Raw genomic sequence first — 19406 nt, forward strand, 5'->3', positions numbered from 1 at the left:
ATATATATATACTACGTATGTAAATAAATATATATTACACCCAGACTCGGGGTGGGAATCGAACCCACAACCCCGGAGCAGAAAGCAGGATCATTACAAATTGCGCCAACGAGCTAGTCAATGCTACTTAAAACAGTTATCTTTATTCTTTTTTGACGCTGGTGTTTCTTGATTTTCTTTATTTTTATGTCTATTTCTTTTTTATCTTCTTTAGTATTGGTAAAAGTTTTTACTCAGAATACTCAACCAGTTGTGGCAATTATTCCCTGAAGTTAAATCTATTGCCTTAGAATTAACAGTCTCAATATTAGTTCCACTACCATCTTGGAACTAAAAAGTCGACCGATGTCGGATAGCCATCCAATTGCTGGCTTTGAAATACACATGCCGAAGACGGCAGAAGCGTCTTCAGTGCGATAAACCCAGTCCTATAAACCTGGTGACCACCAACCCGCCTGCCCAGTGTGGTGACTATGGGCAGCACATATGAGTTCACGCAATTTTTTTGGCGCAAACTCGTGGAGGCCTATGTCCAGCAGTGGACTGCGATAGGCTGAAGCGATGATGATGAAATAGCGATAATTTTTTCCCATACTGTTTATACCGTTGAATTTTTTAACGGTAATTAGGTAAAGGAAACATTTTTTAACGTTAATTTCTAACGGTAAATAAAATTATTACGATAAAGTTAAACAAAACTAAAACGATAACGATAATAAAGTTTAACGATAATAAAGTTACCTCGGACATCACTAAATAACGATATTTTTACCAATACCTCTTCAACGTTGCCGTTCCGTCCAAAAATTATTTAACTTGAAGTGCGGGAATTTTATCAATCCCCTGCACCGCCTTACGCCGCACGGGAGATTGATAAAAGCGGCAACAGCGCGTGGCATTTATAATATATTATACATAAATACACACGTCTGTCGATACAAATTAACGTTAGCGAATTTTTAACGGTATTCCAAGACCTGCTTGTAAAGTTATAACACCCGATTTATAAATAAATAAAAATATATATATCAATATCAACAATAGTAGCGTGGTTTACATTATACCAGTGATTTTTCTTTAAGCTTCATGTCAGTATGAGAATAGATCAGTATAGGCAATGTACTTAGTTGTGGTCTAATGGTAAGTGTACCTATTGTGCCACTAATTTAGTTTCGCTTACGATTCAAGTCGATTCCTATTTGTCTTATTTTTTATCACGCATATTACTCCTTTAATAAAATTTACGAACGATTTTGGGTCAGTATAAAGTATTTCAGTACTTAATTAGGTGTGTAACTTGTTGATCGAATAAAATTTGACGTTTTTCTTTTCTTAATGAATTGTGTGTAACACCTATAATTAAGGCAACACTTATAGTTAATATTGTAAAAATTTATTCTTTTTCTGTTCTTGTAAGTGTATGTCTTGTTGGTGTTAATGTTAAATAAATAAATAAATAGCCAAAAAATATAGTTCTTTATTTATTGTAGCGTTTATTTTTAATGGGTAATATAATCTAATCTAGAACGCTTCATATAATACACACAAATGTAGACATTATAGTATTGTAAACAAACGATGAATATTATCTCAATCTTTTATTACTTTAGTGGAGTTCAGTGTACGTTTCCACCAAAACTTGATAGCTTGATGTTATTGATGGATTTTAAAAATTATATCGATACAAGACAAATTCGAAGTGTATTGTTAATTTGTTAGAGGTATATTAGTATAGGTTTTAGTGTTCTTTGTTTCTGCAGTGATTACGAAGATGACACGTAAAATAGTAGAAATAATACAAGATATGGGGAACATATCTTTCTCGTTTGAAGTGACGCCAGATATAAGAGAAGAGGAATTAGACTATTTGAAGATCGAACCGCTATTTTTTTCTATAACATGGCATGCTCAGACGCACAAATGTTCGAATTTAGAAATAGCGCCTTTAAAGCTAGCCAACAGTTTAATAAATAAAGGCAAGAATGTACTATTACATATCTCTTGTACTAACTTAAGACGAGATTATGTAAACATGTTATTGACAGCCCTACAAGATAAAGGAATATGTAACCTCTTTATTATTTTAGGAGGTAGGTGAATCATGGTGCTTTTTTGTATATGTATTCTACTTTTTTATTTTGAAGAATTATATAAAATAATTTACATCAACAATAATGGACATAAAACAATGATAAACTTGTTTTGTAATTCAATAATTGTGTAAATATTTTAATCAATCTACTGTTTTAAATATGTATTACCTAAAACAAAATGTCCAAATTTCCATACATTAAATATGTTGAAGGTGATTTAAAAACAACTTCCAGTTCTCTTTCAAATTTCTTACGTCTAAATGGTTTTTTAGCAAGGAATAATTGTGTTTGCAGACAAATGGAAAAAAACCGACGTTAATTACATCGTAAGTAATACAACGTAGATAGACGGAAAAATAGTCAAGTAACTGCGCGTTATCAAAGATTACTCAAAAAGTAGTTATCAGATCTCGATAAAATTTAAATATGACCACATGATAAACATCAGCTTTTGATTAAATTAAAAATTATCGAAATCGGTACACCCGGTAAAAAGTTATGCGGATTTTCGAGTTTCCCTCGATTTCTCTGGGATCCCATCATCAAATCCTGGTTTCCTGGTACATAGAAAGATACCGTGATAGTCGAGATCTTCAAAATGAATTTAAAATGCTTATGATAGTTCTTTTAAATGTGATAACACTTCTGGAGTAGAGGCGCGAGTATTCACCGTTGTTAGTAGAAGTCACTGATAGCGATCATTAACCTTCAGTGAATTACACGTGGATTCATTTCACGATTGTGTAATTTTCTCTTTATAGATTTAAACCCGCTTCCTTTTCGATTGTTTTATACGTCACGTAGGCTAGTCTAAACCTAAAGGAAATAATAATAATAAATAATAATAAAATTCTCAAATAATGTAGTGTAAATATAAAAACACCGTGATTGGATTCAATCAGGTTGAATCTCGAATTTGGGCTGACCAAGTGATATATAGCCTATAGGTGCCTATTTTTTATTAACGAAGAAAAATGGATATCAATTTTTATTACTTTTAAAAATTTATACTTCTTTTACACATTGTTTCAGAGAATTTCGACCCAAGTAATACAGATTTTAAAAGTAGTCAAGAACTGATAAAATACGTACGTCAGCTTACCGGGAGCTACTTTTGTATTGGTGTTGCCGGATTTCCCAATCGCGACGACAAATTGTTGCATTTAAAGGAAAAAATTGATAGCGGGGCTGATTTTATTCTAACACAAGCCTTTTTCGATCACAGTATTTTGAATAACTTCATAAAAAAAAGTAAAGAGCTAAATATTCACGTACCAGTTATACCAGGAATCTTTCCATTTGAAACTAAAGAAGAATTGGAAGGTTTTGTAAAATTGTGTAAAGTTCATGTGACTAATGACTTTATGGAAATATTAAATATGAAATCTGGAATTGAAGTAATGACAAAATTTGTTGATGATATGTCAAAGCAACTTCAAATCAAGCATTTTCATTTATTTACTTTAAACAAAATTCAAAGAATTGTAAATTTTATTGACAAAATTAATTCTTTAATAGATTAAAAACATTGAAGACGGTTAATGGTATCGCCATGGCCGCTGTTGGTTATTACTATTAAATATTTTTGTAATTAATTTTTGCATTTATTTATCTCATAAAAACCCGTTTAGTAATCACAAAAACAGCCCGTCTGAATGCCTTACTTAAACTACTCAACTTGAACACGTTTTGATTTACTATGATTTAATAGGCCTCTTGGATATTGCTAGTGGCGCGGCATTGTGGAAAATTCAGGCAAAACACCGGCGTTTGAGTGCGATCAGCTGTACGGTTGTTAACGTTATCCAATCAGTTTAAAAAGTGCTAAAAAAAAAAAGAAAAAATGGGTGGTACGAGGTACTGTTGTGTTGCGAGGTGTATAAATTCTTAATCTCGGAATCGTGAATTGACTCTTTACTCGTTTCCGAGACGGAATTGGGAAATTAAAAAAAAAAAGAGAAGAGTGGATTAATGCTGTCAGAAGAATGTAAGTAAATATTATTATGACGATGTGATACCGGGAACGTATCGAAAATATACAAACTCCACATTTTCTGTTTGTGTGTTATTGTATGTTGTATTTTTATTAGTATATTAGATAACAAGCCGTGGTAGCTGAGTATAAGACCACTCGAATCTGCAGTACTCATTTTATTGGAAATAAGCGAGATAAGCCCGCCTTGCAAGCAGGCCCGCCGCTAGCCGTGTCTTCGCCCGCGTGCAATACCGATTATGCCGCCCAACGACTATCTATCGAAATCTTCTATCAACTTTCTAAAATTATATATATATAGTATAAACTGTCTAAAATTTCATGTTCAATTGAAACTATAGCTAAATAACTTAGTCTTTGCTGAAGCATTGTTGATCTTAAATAATTTTTAATTTTGAAAAGGATCTTTCACCAGACGCAACTGAAACTGGCAGTGTAAGTAATATTCTTAGCGCTATTGCTGTGTTCGGAAATGTTGAAATTAAGTCATTGGTAAAAACATATTGTAATAAGGTTTGTGGATCATTAGACTGGTTTTCTGTAAAATGCAACTTTAATGTAATGATTTCATGCAATAAACCAATACCGTCAATGTCTGATTCACTACTTGAATTATCTTTAAGTTTCAGATTTAAATCTTTACAATGTTTCATTAACTCATCATTAGAATAATTTAATAAGTTATTGCTAAAAAAAGCCAAATACCTCATCATCATCACTTCAGCCTATGCAGTCCACTGCTGGACATAGGCCTCCCCAAGTTCGCGCCAGACATCCCGGTTTTCCGCAATCCTCATCCAGCCTACACCGACAATCTTACGTAAATCGTCGGTCCAATGGGCCGGAGGACGTCCTACGCTGCATTTGCCAAGATGCGGTCTCCACTCCAGGACCCGTCTACTCCAACGGCCATCGGTCCTGCGACACACGATGACCAGCCCACTGCCACTTCAACTTGCTAATTCTGTGGGCTATGTCGGTTACTTTCGTTCTCTCATGGATAAACTCATTTCTAATCCTATATTTGAGAGAAACCCCAAGCATAGCCCATTCCAATGCACGATGTGCGACTTTAAATTTGTGGACCAATCTCAAACCTTCGTCAGTGTCCACGTCTCGGCTCCTTATGTTAACATAGGCAGGATACATTACTCGAAGACCTTTGTCTTCAAGCATTGCGGAATCTTCAAAGTGAAGACTCGACCAAGCATGCCAAACGCCGCCCAGCCGCATATAATCCTGAACAACTTCGAGAAGGGTACCATCGACCGATACCGGTCTCGATGTGATTTGGTTGTTAAACATAACTTTCGTTTTGTCCAAGTTCATACAGAAACCGACACGTCGGGAGGACTCGTTTAGGCCGGCCAACCAGTGGCCTAACTCATCGAACGGCTCCGCAAAGATGACAATATCGTCGGCGAAACGAAGGTGAGAGATGAATTCACCGTTGACGTTAATGCCTCGTTCTCCCCAATCTAAGGTCTTAAAGACATCCTCCAGCGCAGTGGTAAACAATTTCGGTGATATTACTTCTCCCTGTCTTACCCCACGCCGGAGGGAAACAGGTCCTGTTTTCTGGTCCTGGACATGAACGGTCATCGTCGCCGCGTCGTACATACATGTCAGTATCTCGATATATCGCCAGTCGATATGACATCTCTGCCGAGAGTCCAGGACAGCCCAGGTCTCGACAGAGTTGAAGGCTTTCTCGTAGTCCACAATGTCTGTCTCTTCTGTCTTTTGAATAATCTGCCGAACAGTATGGATGTGGTCCACGGTGCTGTAGCCATTTCGAAACACAGCCTGCTCCGGTGGATTCGTCGAGTTTTCTGGCGAGACGATTCGTAACAACCCTCGAAAACAGCTTATAGACGTGGCTCAGAAGTGAGATCGGTCTGTAATTCTTCAACAGAGACTTATCGCCTCTCTTAAAGAACAGCACCACCACACTCCTGGACCACGCCTCCGGTGTGGTACCTCGGTGGATGACGGCGTTAAAGAGTCTTGCCAAGGCTTTTAGGACAGGTCGCCCTGCGGCTTTAAGGAGTTCAGTGGTAACTCCGTCATCCCCCGGGCCGTCCCGTTTTTAAGCTGACTGAGCGCTGCTCTAATGTCGCCCTCTTCGAAGTCCGGGATACTCTCCGAATAATGGCGCAACAATAGTGCCGTGGATCTTCGGTGTCCCAAGTCGCAGGCTTGCGTGCCAAATTTTTTTGTTTCCTCTGTGATTGCTCCGCCACCTTGTAATCTTTTTCTCAATTATGATTATGAAAAATTACAAAAAATTATAAAACGCCTATTGGTCGCGCGCGGTGACCGGCTAGCCAGCTGCGGACTAGGCGCCCCAAGTTGGTATCCTATGCGCGCCCTCTAAGTAGGAGTCGACCGGCCAGGGGTACAATGACTAGAATTAGGTATGAGCCGCTTGTTTTGCCGCCCCCTGGGCGTGCCGCCCGTGTGCGGTGCACGCTTTGCACGCCCGCTTACGGCGGCCCTGCTTGCAAGTACACTCTGTCCTTCGTACCGTACAATCTAGGTTCACCTGAAAATCAATCGGCTCCTATTGGAAAGAAAACTGGAAAATCGGAAAAACGCACACAGCAAATGTGCACAAATATATATACACAAACAGGAATTGCGAAACAAAATATACAGTACTCATTATCCTCTATAGCACGGACGCGGAGCACGAAGAATTTCGTACATTGACCCCTCATCTTTGGTCTTTGTCGCTCGCGTATAAACATATTGCCGTTGCGCTCACACAGGTCTAGTGACAGCCGCATTCACAGTTTGTCAACCTTTTTACTTTTATTTTTTTTACCAAATTTAAGTCACATGATTCATCGTTATTCATTTTTAATTTAAGTCAAAAGTTAACAATACTCATATTAAATGCGAATGTGTGTTTATTGGTGTCTTTTTTCACACAGCAACAGATCTAAGATTTTTTTGCATATAAAAAGTATAGCCACCAAATTATACACATAGTAATATATACACTAACTTTTATTTATATATATGTCTATATACTTATAACTTATGTATAAGTTATTTTCTATGATTAAACAAAAAATATTTTATTCTGTGACTAGACCGATCCACGGACAGATAGCGTAGATTTAGTGTAGTGTGCAAACAATGAGTTCTAAGACATTCCAAATTCTAAACTCTACCGATTTTTTAAAGCTTCGTATTTTATATAAAATTTTGAGAACCACTGGCAGTAGGCAAAAAGGTCATTGTACGAAATTCTTCATGTTCCGCGTCCGTGATATACTGTGTTAGCAGTATTATTATTTTGAATTAATACACGAACCAAAACCAGCACAAAAAAGCGAAACCAACATGCAGAATGTTAATCATGTTTAATTCTCAATCTCGCATGAACATTCTTATAGTTACACGTGCAACTTTTTCATATGCATTCCTTCAATATATAAACTCTTTTGCAAAAAAAAAAAACGGGCACTTAAGCAAAGAACTATTTTATAGTTACTATTAGTTTGTTTGACAATTTTAGGTTTTGTTATCCTCAGAATTTTATAAATCAATTGGGAAGGAATAGTTTTCATCAGTTTTATCATAACATTTTGATGAAATTATTGAGAAATAATGTTTAAGCTCAAAACACTATTATTGTACCTGCTCGCTAAATAAAAATGAAACGCGTTAATTTCTTTGTTTTTCTCGAATACACTAAAAGCAGGTAAAAGTTTAGTATTAAGTGTGACCCCCCTCTTCCTGAAATCACAGCTTGCATTCGTCTGGGCAGGCTAGCGAGTATATCTTTTGTGGTTTCTTGGGGAATACGTTCCCACTCCGCCGTAATCACATTCTTTAGCTCTCTGATGGTCTGCGGAGCCGGCTGCACTGATCTCACTCGTCGCTTCAGAACGTCCCAGACATGCTCTATGGGATTGAGGTCCGGACTTCTAGCTGGCCAGTCCAAACGACGAATTCCGACTTCTAGCATATACACTTCCACATCGCCAGACCGGCGAGCGTTGTCGTCCATAAAAATTGAGTTTTCGCTAAGAGCGGTTAAAGCGGGTTGTGCATAAGGAATTAGAACTTTCGTTATGTATCGGTGTCCAGTCAGTGTACCGTTTTCGATGAAGACTAACTCCCTACGATCCATAGAATTTATTCCTGCCCAAAACATAACAGAACCCCCCTCCATAAAGTGTGATTTCTTCAAAAGATGCCTCTGCAAAGCGTTCTCCTCGTCTACGTAGCACTCGCCGACGTTGGTCTTCACCATGCAGAGATATCCTGGCTTCATCGGAGAACAATACCCTATCCCAGTCTTCATGAATCCATGACACACAATTTCGAGCGAAGCTATGCCTGGCAACTCGATGTGCACGGAATAAATTAGGGCCGCGTGCCGGGCGATGACTGTGTATATTAGCAGCGAGAAGCCTCCTTCTGACCGTCCATAGACTAATTTGCACATTTCTTACTTCTTCGAGGCTGTTCTTGAGGTCCACACAAGAAGATTTGCGATTTCTCAACGCTTGACTAACTAGAAAACGATTATCCCATGGTTCGGTACATGTCTTTCTGCCAGAACCAGGCCTTTTCTTGACGGAACCGGTCTCTTTATAGCGCTGCCAGGTCCTTTGAACTGTCGACCAACTCACATTTAGCCTCTGAGCCACGAAGCATTGACTGCAACCTTCTTCAAGCAGCGCAATAATTGTACTCGCTTTTATCACTTTATCTACCATTTTCGAGATTGCTAAACAGCAATAACAATACTTTTAAATGTCAAGGACATCAGATAATTTAATAAAAATTGACAAAAAGTTATTTAGTCAAAAATTTGAATTTGGAATGTACTCTTATAAACATTATGTCACTTTTATAACTGGCCAGTAACATGTTCAAATGATTAAAACCTTTTTGGTATTTTATTTTTTTCAGCCAGGAAGAAAATCAAAACCGCCCGTTTTTTTTTGCAAATGAGTGTATATTCCCTTGATAAAGAAATACATCTTCATTTTCCATTTCTATTTTGCATGTATGGTTGAAAAGTTGCCGAAAACATATTCGTTTAGATTGTAACGTATATTTTTATTCTTCGTTCACTCTCTTAACAATTATTTCGTTTCGGCGAATTATTATTCTTCATTGCTAGGCGATTCGCTATTAGCGTGTTTCGTGTGACGTGGGGCTGCGTAAGCGGTCGTTGGTGGGGTTCGCGGTGTAGATTAGCCTCAGCACTATATAAGCGCTGGTGCTGTGCGGCTCATCCCTTTTCCTTGGTCTTCAGCCTCGGTCAGGTTCAGGGTGCGATTTTGTTGGGTGAGTTGTTGTAATATTACTTACACTTTTATTTAATTTTAATTACTAATTTACTTTTGTTTTAATTGCTAATATGTGTGTAGATTGTGTGTGTTAGATTAATTTGAATTGCTCTAAAGTTTATTGTTTTATTAAATTAAATTATTGTAAAATGTTAGGATGTGCGTGTCTTTGTGGGCCATTTCCGTGTCAACCCAAAGACGTTGGGGGTTGGCTATGGAAGGGCTCACTTCCTGGTGTGACCTTCCATGGTCCGTGCGGAGACGTGCGGTGCCGTTGTTGCCGGTGATACCACGTGGCCGGATTTTGTGGATTGGCTGGGACTCCAACATCTACGAGCACGGATCAGCATCAAGATTCTTCTCTCTGGCCGAGAAATTTTTTTTTAACCCTGGCTGACATCGTGATGGAGATGGTGTCGTGGAGCTTGGACATCTGAACTCGAGTGACTGGCGGTTGATCGTCCAGGGAGTTTCTGCGGAGGCACGTGTCACGGAGACCCTCTATGATAGGTGACCACAGTTAACCTCCACCCACGTGTCAGAAATAATTCGAACCCTCAGTGTAGTATAAATTAATTTTAGATAAATCTAAAATGTATTTCGGTCCATAGTGTAGATTTAAAATAATTTCTGGTTGTGTTAAACTCGTTCATTTCATCCATAAACGGAAGATAAAGTTGTTTGTTCATTCAAATTTGTATTAAGCTTAAAATTGTGTTTCCTTGTAATAAATTACTTTTTACATTAGTCTAATTTGATTTTGTTCTCCAATCCAATGTGACTTTGTAATGTAACGTGTTTTATGTAACTTTTTTGGTAAATATATATATTTACCTCTCTGTGATTTAGTTCGTCGCGTTAAAAAAAATTAATATTCTCTTATTCTATGCTCTTTTAATTTAATTACATTTACATATATTTATTACAATTTTTAAACGCGCGATAAGATGATTATTATTATTGACCTATCAATTCAAATAATAGTTTGTGTCCTACAATTTTTAATTAATTGAATATTCTGTTACTATTAATTCTTCGGTGCGACGAAGCTAGTCTTGCGGTCAACAACCCGCCTGCCCAGCGTGGTGATTATGGGCAAAACACATAAGCTCACGCCATTTTTCGCACGAGTTTATCCAGCAATGGACTGTATCAGGCTGAAGTGATGAATCTTACGTTCACTGAATAAATACCTGGTACAAATTACATACAATTAATTTAAAAGAATATTTCATAGTTCGTGTATTTACTTACCTTTCGACACAGATTTTCTGCGAAAAAAGTCTGCAAAAATATTCCGGAATCCATACATAATAATAGTTTGACTTATAATATCGCTTAAATGCTTTATATTAGGATTCCGTACCCAAAGGATAAAAATGGGACCCTATTACGAAAACTTCGCTGCCTGTATGTTAGTCGGTCCGTCCGTCCGTCCGTTCGTCCGTCTATCTGTCCATCAGGCTGTATCTCAAGAACTAGATAGCTAGACAGTTGAAATTTTCACAAATTATGTATTTCTGTTGCCGCTATAATAACAAATACTAAAAACATAATAAAATTAAAAATTAAGGGGAGGCTCCCATACAACAAACGCGATTTTTTATTTTTGGTTGATCAATAAATGGTAGTAGTAATAGTAATAGTGGTGGTAGTGGTAGTAGTAATGGTGGTAATGGAATCAGGTAGGCATTTGAAATATTCACAAAATACTTAATTGTATATTTACTTTAATAATAAATAATAAAATTACAACACAAAAAAATATTTACCTAAGGGGCGCTCTCATACAACGGTCATAGCCATGGTATGTGCCCGTTGTGCTGGCGGTTGCGGGTTCGATCCCTGCACATGACAAAATTTGTATTAGCCGTACAGGTGTTTGCCGTGGTCTGGGTGTTTGTGCAGTTCTTGTGAGTCTCCCCACCGTGCCTTGGAGAGTACGTTAAGCTGTCGGTTCCGGTTGTTATCATGTACACCTGATAGTGATCGTTACTCATATTACCTATTTTCGGTTGAAGTTTTACAAAATATTTAGTTTTATTTAACAATTAAATATTTTATAGAACACATATTTATATTTAGTTTAGTCTTTTATATTTATATATAGTTTAGTCTTCGTGCGCGAGTTCGACTCGCTTTTGGCCGATTTTTATTGTATAAAATAAACAATCGTCTAAAACGCGCAGTGACTTCTATGCCAATCATATGTTCACTTGTATGAGAAAACCGACTTTGAGTTGCCGCCGTTTACCGACTGATGGCGTTGCCGAGCTCCATCACGCTATCCAAGAGGCCTATTGGTCAAGTGAAGTGAAGTGACTTCGATTATTCTCGTATATCTTGTACCGTTAGAGCTATTGTAACGAATTTTAAATATATTTTTTTTAACATTTACTGTTTCCAACTGTAGATTTTAAATTGACACCCATATAGATGTGGCGGCATCTGTCTCGCGACATACAAACCAGAGCAAACTGACGTATTCTAAATCGCGATATAAAAGTTATCAGTGCAATTGAATATTTATACAAAAACCCAACAACAACCGTCGTACGTCGGGGTGGTAGTCCACTAGATACAACACCCGTCTGGTCGGAAGATCCTCCCCTTGCGAGTTTGGATGAGAAACTTTACACTCTGTTCCTTCCACCCACAAACTGGTGACCCCGACATGAGAACCATTATCATATATGATAACGGCTCTCATTACCTTTACTTACCATAGGTGAGGCGTTTGAATTGAATTATATTAAATTTCACTAAACCATCTTACCGAGATAAAGTCAAATTTTAGTTTTTTTATAAAAAAATTTTTTGATCATTTGCGCTCTTTATTAGAATAAAGAAAATTTTAACAAATGTAATATATAAAAAAAATATGCTGGATCTCCTGCATGTACATTCAAACCCTAAAAAACGGTTTGCAAAGTTGGGTACAGTCAGAATTTTAATATTTCAAATATGTTATTCTTCTGATTTTTGTTTTTGTTTTAGTAACAGTTTGTAGTTCTTGAAAAAATGTTTCACTTTTTATGCTTCTGTAGCTTAGCATTGAGGAGAGGAAGAGTTAGTAATTTATTAGAGTTATCAAGAATATATTGAAATTATACAGTATTTTTAATCGATTCTACCTTAAAAAGATAAAAAAAGGAATCGATTTCGTTTTAGTAAATGTTTCTTATGTCATCGACGTCAATGACAAGTGACAACTATCTGTCATAAGTCTAGTGTCCTGCTACAGGAATGACATTGAGGTTATATCTTTGTAAAAAAAATCCTAATTTAAATTAGCTGAATTAAGAAGTTCCTTGCGTAAGCTTTCAGTTATTAAAAAAAGTAAGTGCATTGAATTTTTCACGGGGTATTAATATTTTATACAGTAAAGTTTTATAAATTTAATTTCTATGATATCTGTAACACCAATTATTAGGTTATTGTATTAAATACTGTCTTAATACAAAATCATTGTAAAAAAAGGCTAGACATTACTCAGTTCTTGATTTTCATTTTAGGTGATTAATAGTAACAAAGATGTCTTTTCCTGATAAACAACAACGAAAAATATGTTGGGATTCTAGAGATAAATACTGGGAATGCTTAGACGATCAAAATATAAAAGACAGTTCCGAAAAACCTAAAGCATGTGCTGAGCTTAGGAGAATATTTGAAAAATCATGCCCACCCAAATGGGTGACACATTTTGATAGAAAAAGAGATTATGATTTATTTAAACAAAAAATGCAAAAAGAAGGTTTTGAACCAATCAAAGAAAGTACATAGTTACACAGTAATAATTGAACTTATATTGTTGTAAATATAGATTATTTAGTAAATTATTTATATTTAATATTGGCTTTTATTTATTAAACCATTATATGTATGTTTAAATAGAAATTTAACAACATAAACAAGGTACATAATTCTTATTTTAAATTATTTTCGCAATTAAGATTATACTTATTGAGTATATTTTGTCAACAGACATCAGCAACAAAATATAATGGATCTATTAGAAGAATCATTATTAAAATTAAGTGTAAATACAGCAGATATAAGATCAAAGGATATACAGGTAAAAATTCAATTTTCACAAAATACTTTTACGTTTACGTTACGTTTTATGTTTTAGAGAGTATACAATGTGCAGCTAATAAATATTTATTTTTCTCTATTTTTAAGGGATTGTTGCTAGCAATAAAAAAAACTAGTGTTAACAAAGAATACTGTGATCAAATTTTGGAGAAGTTATGTATGCATCTAGAAACTGGACTTCAAGAATTTGATGATCAACTTCTTTGTTCTACTTGTTTTTATATAGTACTTAATAAATCTGACAACCAAGAATTTTATTTAAGAAAGGTGTTGAAAGTTATGCAGTATGAGTTGGAAATAAAAGAAAATGTTTTTGAAAAATCTAGAATTTCTTTGGCAATATCTTTGTGCTATGGTATATTTCAATCTACATATCTACTTCAACAGCAAGAAAATTCTAATAGTACAATGGAGCAAACTATAGAAGGGATTTTTAATTTATTAATACAAAAAGCTTATGAATACACTCAATATACATTTATTGCTTTCAAAATCATGACCTCTTTTAAAAAAGTTGTGGGAACTAAATTTCAAGACATTTTGTTTAACAAAGATAACCAAGTAAAACTTTTAAATCTGATAAATCAAAATTGGGAGAATCCCATAACAGGTGTAAGAAATTTAAATAAGATTGTTTTCCAAAACTTGTTACTAGTCTTGGACCAAGATATATATGAATCGGTTTTTAAAGAAATCAATAGTTTTTACTGGAACAAAGCAAAATTTCTGATGCTAGCTGAAATAATAGAGCATAGCAAAACTGATATTAAATGTTTGGTTTCTGAAAATCAATGGCTTGATGGACTTGTATACAGCTTATCTAAACCAGGTTTAGTATCGGCCGGAGCTGATATGTATAGTGCTGTTTTAAAAAAAATTAACTCTGAAGAAACTTGGATTTCCATCTTCTTAGTAAAAATTATTGAAGTATTCGGTGGCACCTGTTTTAAAACAATTGAGAACTTCACTAACTATTGGTGTTTAAATACTTTAAAAAAATTTCCGTCAGTATGGCAGTTATTAATCGATGAGTTAAATAATATCAATTACACAGAATATAAATTATACAGTATTATATGTATAACAAAGCAAGGCACCAAACTTGGAATATCAAAAGAAAACTTACCAAATTGTAGTAGTGAATTAAAAATGGAAGAGAATTGTGTTTTATTTTTAGAACACTGTAATACATCAATCAGAATGTTGGCATTTGAAAATATTTGTATTTCTCAACCAAATTTATTACCACGTGAAAGTGATTATAAACTGATACTGAAATATTTGTTTGACAATATAAACTCTGATTGTACAGTGTTACGAATAAGTATGATAAATAATCTAAAAATATTTTTGGATAAATTACATGTTATATCTTTAAACACAATTTCAAAAGATAGTAACAATGATGTCCAAAATATGCTCTCCTTTTGTCAAAATTTGCAAATATTGGTTATAGAGTCCATTAGTCTTAATGGTAATTATCAAAGAAAAATTACTTCCATTAAAATTACACAAACAATATTAAAAAGTTTTGTTGAATTAAAACCTAAAAAAAAACAACAGGTAAGAGAAATAAATATGTCCCTAATTGCATTTTTAAAAGAAAATGGCTACTGGAAATTAAATGATAACAGTCTGATAATGAAACTCGTGGATTTATTAAAAGATCCAGCAAGTGATGTTCATGAAGGTGTTCTTCAAGTACTATCGGAATTTTACACAACAGAACTATGTGATTCAAGTATAATAAACTATTTAATAGAAGAGGCTTTAAAATATATTTCAAGTAAATTTTTCTATGAAATAAGTTGTGGTCAAATCATGTTTAAACTTGTTATTAATATTTTATTGACAACAAAAAATATGGAAAGTAAGTTTAAAAGTGTGGAAGATATTTTTTATTATGCCTTTAGTGAAATCAATACAGAATATGCTTCAAAAACAAATGTAGTAAAATCAATTCAAGACGGAAAACAATTACATTCCTTTTTGAGCATTTTGTCTATAATTTTTGAATCCTCAATCAAGAATTCTGTACAAATAAAAATCACAAAAGACACTATTTTCTCTCTACTAAATGTAGTTGATTGTATTTCTAATCAATTTGTATGGGAAGAGGATTTATCAACCAGTTCTGATTTCTCAAAAATGAGTGATATGGTGCAGATTATAATCAGGGAGTCTGGTTTGAAAACTGAAAATGATGATCATACAAGAATATCAGATTTACATCAAATTGTTTTAAATTGTTTATGGTTAAATGTCAAGGTATTATCCAACTATAATATTAATTGATGACTTTTTCTTAACAATGAATCGACTGTTAGACTGTTAGTTGTAGATTATATATATATATTTATTTTTAGGCGTCATGCGAATTAGCCTCACTTATGATCCAATACTATAAACATGATAAAGATATTTGTGAGAAATGTCTAAATATAATTACTCATGTTCTTGAAACATCAAGACATAAAGGTGCTATTGAAGCGGCAGGAACTGTCCTTGGTAATATTTAAACTGTTAGTTATTTTAATTCACTTTAAATTAGTATTTATGTTTTAAAACAACTTTTAATGATTTATAGGAGCAGGAATTCAATGTTTATCTTCTCAATCAGATGACCGAGAGGTTTCGAAATTGCCATTTAGATTATTAAAAAATAAATTAAATGAACTTTTGTTTGAAACATCTAAAATGTCATCTGTAACTAGACGAGGTGCTGGCTTGTCTATTATGGTTCACAGAATAGTCAGTAATGATCATAAGAAAGGCAAGGTGTGTGTTTTATGACTTATAACAAAAAATTTAATGATATAATATAACAAAAATTTTAATGATATAATATTCAAATCTTTATAATAAAATTGTCTTATGCATTTTTTATAGCCTCTATTTCATTATTTTATGAAAACTTTGTTGGATGTTTGCAAGAACTTAGATAATACTCAAAATAAAGAGGAGCCACTTGAGATTAGCAATGAAAAGGACTTACCGAAAGCTATACATATACATTTCTTAACAAGGATTGTAACAGACAGCAGTTTGGCATCTGATACAATGTATTACACTGCTGAATTAGCAGAACTAGCATTTAATAATCTTATAAATGATCACTGGCAAATACGGTTGGTATTAAAATATTATCCTTAACATTTCTTAAACTGTATTTGATTCATTCTTCTATTTTTATATTTCAGAAATGCTGCACTGCAACTATATGGTGCCTTAATACCAAAACTTATTGGCCAGAAAAAGGCGTCCGGAATTGATGAAGAAACAGTAGCTACTGTAGCGTGTGATGAATTTAGAAGTCATTCTCCTAAATTATGGGAGTATATTATAAAACAAATTAAAGAACAGGATTTTGAAGATATTCTTCAAGCACATTCCAATTTAGTACCAATACTAAATGTATTGGCAAGTCTTGCCAAGAGATATAACTTCTCATATGATTTAAAAGACCAGGAGAATTCTGATTTTAATTTTTTGCTTCATCTTCTACCTTTATTGGGCAGTCCAATTTACACTGTTAGGAGATTGACATCTCAATGTATACCAAACATATATTCATTTGAACAAATTAGTAGAGCTCTTGAAAACGTGCAAATATTAACGCAAAATTTCTTGCATGGTATTCTAATGTTAATTTCAAATTGTCAGAAAATACATTCTCACTGTATATCAATGCAATTAGAAAAATTAAGCAAAAAATATCGAGATATTTTAAAGCAAACTAACCAGTCATACATGTGTAAATGGGTACTATCTAAGATTTGTAAAAGATCTGAAAATATTTCAATTGATTTAATAAAAAATATTTTGCTTGAAGCAAATAGAAATAAATATGAACCAGGAGTATCACTCTGGGCAAATACAGAGATTCAAAAATGTTTAGAAAACATGCCTTGGACGTTGGTTCCTGAAACATTAGGTTTAATAATGAATACACAAGAATTTGATGTGTATTGTGAAACACTTCTTAAAAGAATAATATATAATATGCAGCCACCTGAAAATGTTTTATCAGAAATCGTAGAAACATTGTTGTCATCCCAAAAGACTTCAAATAGTTCAGCAATATGGAAAATTCTTTATTATATATCTCTCAAAATAAATATACACAATCAAAATTGTAATATCAAAATAATCGATGCATTGATAGAACACCCTTCTTACAAACTCAGATATGTGATTCCCTTTGCTACTAGATTTATGGTAAAGCAAAAAAATAATAACAGTTTATTGCTTTTGTCAAAAACCCTATACTTATTATGTAACCCTGAAAGCTATGACATAGACATGAGGTATATAGCAGCATTAGCTAATAATGAATTTGGGTACAATTTACAAAGTTATCCAGATGAAGTTAAAATAAATGCTATAAAATCTACAGTAGTTCTTTTGCAAGATGAAGATGATGATATTAGAAGTTTAAGTGTAAACTTTTATAAAAATTTTAAAAATGAATTAAAACATTCATTTATTTGTCTTAACAATATTTTAAAACACGACTTTTTATGTATAATTCTAAATGAACCAAAATCTAGTATACAAACAATTTGTAAAGATTTGTTAAATTTTATTGATCAAATATGTACGAGTAAAAATAATGAATATAACCCCTTTTCAAATGATTCAAAAAATATTTATCTCGAAAAAAGTTTATTTAGAAAAACATTACAAGATCTAAGCAAAATGTGTTCGTAATAAAACTTTTTTATTGACTAATTAAATAATTATGCTGATTACCTATATTGTTATTTATTTGGTATCTTATTCATCAAAATAATATTTTTGAGATGTGGTAGTGTCATCAATTTGTATAGATACAATGTGACGTCCAGGCACCATCACTAGACCAAGAACTCGTGGTTCCTCTGTTTCACCATCATGACTCTTAAGATATTCTGAGCAAGCTCCTGTAATTTAAATAATTGCATTTACTTTACAAATCAAAGGTTTTCATATAATAGAACCATTTACAAGAAAAAATACATACCTAAAATAACGTTAGCATCTCTGTCGGTGCACAAAAAAACCCCTATCAGTACTCTGCCATCTGTCATCTCTATTCTAAAATTCATGTTAAGCCATTTTCTTAGTTTAGCTTTACCTTCTAATTCAGCAACTACCTAAAAAAATATATATATGAAAAGTATAAAAAAGTAACCAATTAAGATGGCCCAATCGGGTAGAAAGCATCAATCAATTCATTCCTTAGGTATAATTGATTTGCATAGTACAAAGACAACAAAAATAAATTTGCACATGAATGTCACATTGAATGGAGAATACATGAACAAGATTAATCATATGCAGTCAAGGTTACAATCTTAGTAAAATTATAATCATATAAGATATAGCTGTAATTTGCTCAAAACTCTATTATTTAAATATAATAATTTCATTATAGAAATATTTAATTATGTACCTATACACATTATAAGTCATTATTAATATATTGCTTCAGCCTGTAATATCCCACAGCTGGGCATAGACCTCTTTCCCCATGTTCCTGAGCGGAATTGACTCCGAGACCATCGGTGTTTAGGCACCGTCGACACGACACACGCACCATTGCACCATAACACCAGAGCGGTCGTATATATGTTTAAAAAAAATTAAGAATTTTATAATTAGTAACACCTTGCCATGAGACCTTACCTTTGGGTCTTCAATAATCTTCACAGATGAGTCGCTCATTTTGTACAAGTATTATAATATATATATATATAACTTTATAACCTATTTTCACATTTAATATTTTAAAACATCAATACATGGTCAAAAATCAAGATTATATTACGATAAAAAGATTAAAATTAATAAATATCAAATCAGAGTCACTTAAACCTTACAGATTACAGAAACAAATTTAATGCAATGAAAGCAATAGTGTTCATGTGG

The 19406-nt window shown here is 33.7% G+C and overlaps 4 protein-coding genes across 5 annotated transcripts; 3 read left to right on the top strand and 1 right to left on the bottom strand.

The window, feature by feature from the left end:
* The first annotated feature begins 1502 nt into the window (after nt 1-1502).
* On the top strand, nt 1503-3688 carry LOC123661264 (methylenetetrahydrofolate reductase). Its single transcript, XM_045596252.1, has 3 exons — nt 1503-1506; nt 1743-2090; nt 3126-3688. The coding sequence occupies exons 1-3, from the start codon at nt 1503-1505 to the stop codon at nt 3614-3616; spliced, it is 843 nt and encodes a 280-aa protein (XP_045452208.1). The 3' UTR covers nt 3617-3688.
* Nucleotides 3689-12589: 8901 nt separating this feature from the next.
* On the top strand, nt 12590-13251 carry LOC123660879 (cytochrome c oxidase assembly factor 6 homolog). 2 transcript variants are annotated; one of them, XM_045595902.1, is made up of 2 exons: nt 12590-12744; nt 12917-13251. In XM_045595902.1, the coding sequence occupies exon 2, from the start codon at nt 12936-12938 to the stop codon at nt 13182-13184; it is 249 nt and encodes an 82-aa protein (XP_045451858.1). In that variant the 5' UTR covers nt 12590-12744; nt 12917-12935; the 3' UTR covers nt 13185-13251. The 2 variants fall into 2 exon arrangements, with proteins under 2 accessions (XP_045451858.1, XP_045451859.1); XM_045595903.1 differs by having other exon boundaries at nt 12590-12740.
* Nucleotides 13252-13312: 61 nt separating this feature from the next.
* LOC123660876 lies at nt 13313-18247 on the top strand. The gene is made up of 6 exons (XM_045595900.1): nt 13313-13476; nt 13584-15764; nt 15863-16004; nt 16084-16274; nt 16386-16624; nt 16697-18247. Exons 1-6 carry the CDS (start codon nt 13405-13407, stop codon nt 18204-18206), a joined length of 4335 nt encoding a protein of 1444 aa, XP_045451856.1. The 5' UTR covers nt 13313-13404; the 3' UTR covers nt 18207-18247.
* LOC123660877 (N-alpha-acetyltransferase 38, NatC auxiliary subunit) lies at nt 18145-19406 on the bottom strand. The gene is made up of 3 exons (XM_045595901.1): nt 19164-19406; nt 18499-18631; nt 18145-18418 (listed from the first exon to the last, which is right to left on the bottom strand). Exons 1-3 carry the CDS (start codon nt 19200-19202, stop codon nt 18273-18275), a joined length of 318 nt encoding a protein of 105 aa, XP_045451857.1. The 5' UTR covers nt 19203-19406; the 3' UTR covers nt 18145-18272.

Source organism: Melitaea cinxia, chromosome 16 (assembly GCF_905220565.1).
Source record: "Melitaea cinxia chromosome 16, ilMelCinx1.1, whole genome shotgun sequence".
Classification (NCBI taxonomy): Eukaryota; Metazoa; Arthropoda; class Insecta; order Lepidoptera; family Nymphalidae; genus Melitaea; species Melitaea cinxia.